This window comes from Poecilia formosa, unplaced genomic scaffold (assembly GCF_000485575.1).
Source record: "Poecilia formosa unplaced genomic scaffold, Poecilia_formosa-5.1.2 Scaffold503, whole genome shotgun sequence".
Lineage (NCBI taxonomy): Eukaryota > Metazoa > Chordata > Actinopteri > Cyprinodontiformes > Poeciliidae > Poecilia > Poecilia formosa.
In genome coordinates this window covers 273,436-280,328 of record NW_006800442.1, presented here as the reverse complement: position 1 = coordinate 280,328, position 6,893 = coordinate 273,436, and the positions used below count along the sequence as shown (strand labels likewise).

The 6,893-nt window shown below is 37.6% G+C and overlaps 1 protein-coding gene across 3 annotated transcripts in view; it reads right to left on the bottom strand.

Moving 5' to 3' along the window:
• Positions 1 to 5,745, bottom strand: part of LOC103156820 (dysbindin-A-like) — a 13,795-nt gene extending 8,050 nt beyond the window's left edge. The window contains exons 1-6 of one of the 3 annotated variants that reach the window (XM_007579000.2): positions 5,584 to 5,744; positions 4,694 to 4,747; positions 2,621 to 2,683; positions 2,358 to 2,418; positions 1,065 to 1,197; positions 452 to 584 (exon numbers count right to left, since the gene is read on the bottom strand). In XM_007579000.2, coding sequence (XP_007579062.1) covers positions 452 to 584; positions 1,065 to 1,197; positions 2,358 to 2,418; positions 2,621 to 2,683; positions 4,694 to 4,747; positions 5,584 to 5,639 — 500 coding nt within the window. In that variant the 5' untranslated portion in view covers positions 5,640 to 5,744. Of the gene's footprint in view, positions 1 to 451; positions 585 to 1,064; positions 1,198 to 2,357; positions 2,419 to 2,620; positions 2,684 to 4,693; positions 4,748 to 5,583 lie in introns of all 3 variants that reach the window. The other 2 variants (XM_007579003.2, XM_007579001.2) reach the window with 2 other exon arrangements.
• Positions 5,746 to 6,893: the final 1,148 nt, after the last annotated feature.

The window sequence follows — 6,893 nt, the reverse complement described above, 5'->3', positions numbered from 1 at the left end:
CTTTGAATTGTCTTTGACTGAAAGGTGCTATATAAATAAAATTGCCTTGCCTTGCCTTACACAAAGGTCCCTAAAGAGTTCTGACCTCCACAGAAAACCTGTAGAATGAATTAGATCAGAGTGGAGACTATCATCCACCATCAGTGTCTGGCCTCACAAGTGTACTTCTGGAAATTTATTTGAAAAATCCCATAAACACACTTAAACCTTGAACAAAGCCTTCCCAGAAGAGGTAAAGCTGTCGAATTTACAAAGCATCAACAGATGTCATAAGCTTTGGGGCTGAAGAACAGGATGGCACTCGGGTACATCCGTCTGTTAACATGGATGAATACCATGGTAATGTAGTGTATGTGATTTTCCTGATAATCTTTCTTTTTTTTCTGATAAAAGAAAATGAACAAAGCATAAAGATAAATGACTGACAATAGAAAAAAATCAAATCCCCTACCTTTTCTTCTTTTTATAATCTTCAAGTTGACTCATATGATGGTTTTTTACAGTCTGTTGCTCACACTGACAACACAGAGTTTCCAGATGCAGCAGTCTGCTCTCCATCTCTGCAAATTCACCTTCTAGTTGAGCTAAAACACATTCAAAATAAAACAATAAAACACATTTATGGAATATACACACCTGTTATATTCTCATATGTTTTAGAAAATGACTTAATTTTAATCAAATAGTCTAAATTCAAAACATTTCCTGAAGGTACTTCTCATGAGACATAACTCATATTGTGTCATATACAATCCAAATTATGTAAATAGTTTTAATAGATTCAGAAGACAGATTGTATTTCGTCTTCAGCAGGCAACAGTTCATTCTGTTCAGTGAACCTTCAGTGCAGCAGTACGAGGTCATTGCCCTTAGAGGAAGTGTGTACTCGACAGGCAACAACAGTTCCTCAGTTTAGGCGTAATTGGTGTGGTATCTTAAAAGTTAATGAATGAATGAACGCTTTGTTATTGTACCAAAGCACCACAAAATTCATTTCAGATAAATCCATTATAATGGATACAAGAGTGAATGATTAATAGAGCAATTCTGGAACACATACACACCTATGTTAGCAGTGATGGCATCAAGTTCGGTGATGAAATCTGGTAGGCTTTGCAGTTGTTCCTGTAGGTGTGTCAGAGCAGCTTTTCTCCTCTCCCAGTGTGCCGACAGCATCACTATGTCACCATCCACAGACTAAAAAATAAAGAAGGATTAAAGATCAGAGGTTTCATTTCTAATCATAAATGCAAAACAGGGCCTGAAATATGCAAACGCCACTTTCTGCGAAAAGGTAAAAGTTAGACGTACCAGTTTTATTTATTCATTTTTTTTACAACAGACTAACGAATAAATTATATCAAGATGTGAAGCACTCAATGTAATTTCTGTAAACATCTAAATACTGTTGTGATGCCTGTGTGAAATGCTGCGTGATGAATGCATTGGGGTTGATGAAAGATGTTGTCAATGGGAGGATTGGGGGGGAACCAGTTTCAGAAATCACCAAAATCTTCTGGCCCATGATGACTGGCTTATAAGCCGATCATTGCTCTTGGATCTATGTGTTAAACTGGGTCAGAGCCACCTTAACCAATCCATCCCTGTCCAATTACAGGTGTTAAACACTCTGGGGCTCCTGGCAATCGGCTCCTACAAGGCAAATTAGCAGACGGGTGTTTGAATGGGTTAAAACAAATGGTTAACTCTCTAGAACCAGTTTGAGGAACAACATAATTCTACAAAGTTCTCCATAGGTGTGGGATATCACAGAGAGTGCTGTGCCTGCCGTCCTGGATGGCATTATTAACATGGCCAGTCCAAACATCAGATTTTACCACAACTACAGCTCAGGCAACAGAGAAATGCTCATCACCATTCATAACATTCGTTTGATGACTTATATTCTCATCAAACAGATGTCTGAGGTTTGTGTCAGGGGTAATATCAGAGAAAGATTTAATTAAAGTGTCACACTTCCTACAGACTTTTGAAACTAAAACTCTGAATTTGAAAGCCTATTGATTAAATCAGTGTTTCTCAAGGCGTGCTGCTCTGCATGTTTTAGATGTGCCTCTGTTCCAGAACAGCTGATTCAAATGATTGCATGACCATCAAGCACTGCAGACGCCTGTTAATCACCCAGAGATACAATTCAGGTGTGTAGCAGAAGGGAAACACCTAAAACATGCAGGACAGGGGGGGTGAGGACCAGGGTTGAGGAGCACTGATATAGAAGGTTCCCTGCTTTAATACTCCTGATTCAGCTAATGGCAGTTCAGCAAACACCTGTTAATCAGCCCTCAAGGACAAGCAAGGACACACCTGAAAAAAACAAAACAAAAAACAGTCCGTACCTCCGCTATCTGGGTACAGGCTTTGGTTCTTTTATGGAGCAGAAACCAACTCTTCTCAAACCTAAAGAAAGATAAGAACCGTTTCTTTCCATCCAAACATTCTGGGTCTGCTTTACAGAGACCAACCAAATCAAGGTCCCAATGGGTCAGAACGCTTTCACCCAGACAATCAGATCAGTGCAAAATAAACAGCCCAGTGAACACATTGTGCATGTCAGAGAGGGACAACCAGGGAATTACAGAAGCATAGAATCTCTACTGACCTGTTCAAAATGTCAAGTCCAGCACCTAAAAATGGAAAACCTTCTTCCAACCTGAAAGAAAGACTGACAATGTTTTAGTGAGAAGTTTAGTGACTTCTCACTAGGGAGCTACTAGGTGCTGCATCCAACACACACTTCAACACACAAGGTAGGCTGGTAGAAATGGTGTTGCAAATCATAGTCATACCTCATGGAAGTTTGTAGTTATGAATCACTACTTAAAATTTGTGTGTAAGTACACAAATTCAGAGGTAAGTGACAAATTCTCCAGTTACATTTATGTATTCTAGGGAATATTTAGTTTTAACCAACAATTGTGACACAAGATCTACTTTTTAGCCCTAAAATGCATTTTTGTGTACTTTGAATGTCTGAGTGCAAAAAATTTAAATTTATTCTCTCCCAGTGCTGTATAGATATCTTTATATTTTCTTTGGGTTACATTTTTCAGTCTGTTAATTTTTCTATATTTGCTGTAATGTTTTTCTTGTGTATGATGTCATTGTATTTGCTGTGGAACTGCTAAACAAGGTCATGACTAATCAGTTTTGTGCCAACTTTTTTCTTCATGGCAATTTTGTAGTCCAAGGTCAGTCATGCTGAAGTTACAAGTAGTCAAGTCAAAATGTTCAGTTTTAGCTTGTATTAATGCTCAAGATTCCATACATCGTCCAACAAGTTCCTGTTTGAAATGTCGGCTTAAGTTATATTTTTCTCAAGAATGTCTCCACGTCTGTGGGGAAAGTCAGTTTTTGGAGCATTTAAGGATGAGTGCTTCAGCAACCTCTGCCAGTATCAAGAGTGATTTTCCGTCTTCGTCTGACTCCGGGTCAGTTCCTCCTCTATGGAAATGAGGGAAACGGCAAAGCTCTAAATATCGGTAAAATGACAACAAAGATTATTTTAGACATTCATTTTGTGTGTTGATAATTACATCCTAGCCATTGGTTTGATACTGTACTGCATGTTCTGGATATAATTATTTGGTTTTGTTTTTACCGTTTTTGTCTTGGGGAACACAGAACCCAAGTCCATTCAGTAACGTTCTTGACGCTTGCATTAGTGAAGTCCTTGATTATGTGAAGCTTTGTTTACTTCATTTATTTTGTAGTAGCATTAATATTTTAAAAGATATTTGATATCAGTATAACTATCAAATGATATTTGATTGCAGTTGAGCTAAACTACACTCCATAATGCAGGTAGTTAGTATGGATGGAGAGAGTGACACCATTGAGATGCTTTTATTTGAATGTGTGGTTCTTCATTCTCCTGTTCTGAGTCAGACTCCGGTTCCAACATGTAAGGTTGGATGGGTTAGTCTTCTGTTCTTAACATCTTCAATAAGCTTTAGAATAAATAGTTTCTCTGCCAGTAGATAATCAAATCACTGCCATCAACCTACAAATATGGCTGAGTGGGATGTAGAGGAATGCTCTGAGACCTGGAGGGGTCGGGGCATGAAATGTCTCATTCACATGAAAAAGAAAAATGCAACAAAACAAGTTGCTCCAAAACACACTTCAGAACAGGGGCAACAGTATCAAGGAATTTAGACCAAAGCATTGCAGTTCTATTTTACAGACCATAAGTGAATGATTTACATGTTAAAATAAAGCATGATATGTCCACTTTAAGTAAAATGGCTTTATACTTGTATAGTGCCTTATCAAGTCCAGAGGACCCAAACGTGCTTCACACTACAGTCATTCACACACACACTCCCATAGTGATGGTGGCTACCTACTGCCCTAGTGCAGTCTGACAGAAGCGAGGCTGCCATGAACCGGCGCCACCGGTGCCCTCTGACTCCCATCAGTAAAGTAATATAACTTCTTAATATGCAATTATTTTTCCCAACAGATGAACTGAAACTAACGAGAGGATTGTTCTGTTTTATTCTGTGTGAGATTGTGCAACTGCAAAAAAGATTTTATTATTAAATATTTTCATTAATACAAGTTGAGGGGACAATTTGTGAAGATCACAAAACTGGACCAGTAATATTATGCATATATAATGCAGTGTGTTTGTGGCATACACACAAACACAAATCCACAGATTACATGTCACCTGGATTTCCTCTTGATTTTGGTCTCTTTTGACATGTCTCCCAGGGTCTTGAAACTGAAACAGAGTGAGATGCAGAACAGCAGTACAGGGTCATGTAGTATTCTGCAAAAGTAGAACTTGGGTAAATTCAGGGAGGGTTTTTGATGCTGAGAAAAGATTAAAAACATTTTCTAGACCGGTCAACAACAACAAAAAAAACAATCGAGCCTAAAAGTTACACTCTGAAATACCCTCTTACAAACCAATGTTAATCTGTGCTTTCTACTTTGTTTCACTAAAATATTACATATTTAATGTACTGCTGAGCAGGTAAAAGAAAACAACTGACAACAGTTTTCAGCAACAAACGGTCCCCTGTAAACTTTCTAAATGCAAAATGTCCTGATGCCACACAACTCCAGCCTTCAGTTACAATCTAAAATGTTTGTGATATAAAAGAAACTCCCCAATCTCTAAAAATAGTATGACAAATTAAGACTCAGCTTTGTTAAATCGCATGGGAATAAACCCCGGGACTTCGGTAGCAAGGTTCTTTGGAGAGACGGAATTAAAGTAAAAATGTACCATAATGCACCAGGGTTTCAGCCGCTAGACTCCATACTATACTCATACAGGGTTGGTGGTGACGTCATTTTATGTTCATACGCGTCACATGACCGTCAGCTGAGACCAATAACTACAGACTGCGATCAAAACACGGGTGTCTAGCAGATTAGGTCACCAAAAAGAAATCCAACTATCAGTTTAATGCTGACAGTGCACCACAAGCACAGGATATTAGCACATCTGCTACTTAAACTACTAGAGTATAACTGCAGCTGTTTCTACATTATCTAGGATATCCAAAACATCATGTTGTGGTCCATGACAAAAAAAAAAGAGCGACAAACCTGGTTGAGAAGTCCTGTTGGACCATGTGAAGTCTTTCTCTAAAATTTTCAAACATTTCTACCGAATTTTAGGGTCAGATTTGTTCCTGTGCGGAAGCTCCACCAAGCTGTGAACCTTCTTCTTCTCCGTTTAGCTCCTCTCTGTAACCTACAAACCAGGGAGGGACGCTTCTGCCATCTAGTGGAACAATGCTAAAACAAGCTCTGCTGCTGCCTTGTGTACTTCTCTGGGATCACTGTCGTTCATGTATTTATAGGTAAAAAGTGCAATTAGTTAAATGAACAAAATGAAACAAAAATAAAGATTACATAACAAGAGGCCCCCACATTTTTTTTTTGTTTTTGTTTATAGAAATAGAACAAATGTGGGGCCCTATCAAATACAAAATTAATCATATTCCATTTTTAAAACTTGTTTTTAGCAGTAAAAATTAAATGTTGCATTTCTTTAACTAGTATTAGCAGCTCAGGAAGGAGGTGGAGGAGATTGATATTTTCACAGATTGTCTGTCTCATAACAAACTGTCATGACATAGTCACATCTTTAACAAATATAGAGAAAACATATTTTTTTATTAAAGTTATATACTGCAACTTGAATAAAATGCAACAACATAGCATTTTTTGAGAAGTCTTGATTGCTTTACTAATATTTTGCATGTTGTCTGTGATTGTTGCTCGTGGAAAGAGACATTTCAGTATCAAACTAATTTAAAAAAAATTAAGCAATTGATTTGCATACAGCATGCAGATTGTTGCATGTAAAATTCACTAGCAATAAATATTGTCCTAGTATCAAAGAAAGCAAGGCAGCTGTAAGCCTTTAATTTGATGCATTTTATGGGTCAAATAGGCTTAAGAAATTCTAACAGTATGGGGCCCAATCTATTTTTTTTGTCACGGGGCCCAAGATTGCTGGCGGTGCCTCTGTTTTGACCCATTGGTCTTCAACCCAACTGAAATTTGATTTTACTTAATTGGTATTGATTTTATCTGTTTAAAATAATTGTGTTTTGAATCCATCATAATGGAGTATAGGGAATGCAGCGTTATGTGTTTTACGGAGACATGGCTGCAGGATTGTATCCAACGTCTCTCTGCCAGGCTTCCTGACTGTACTGTACTATCATTTCTGCCAGGCCTTTACAATGCCCAAGTCTGAGTATCAAATTTTCTCTGCACTCATTTATAGATTATTTATAGATTAACATATTTGCAAGGCTTATTTGTTATTTATTTATATTAAGTCATATTGAATTACCTACATCTCTCTTAGGTGCCTGTATCTACATTATAAACTTTATATTTTA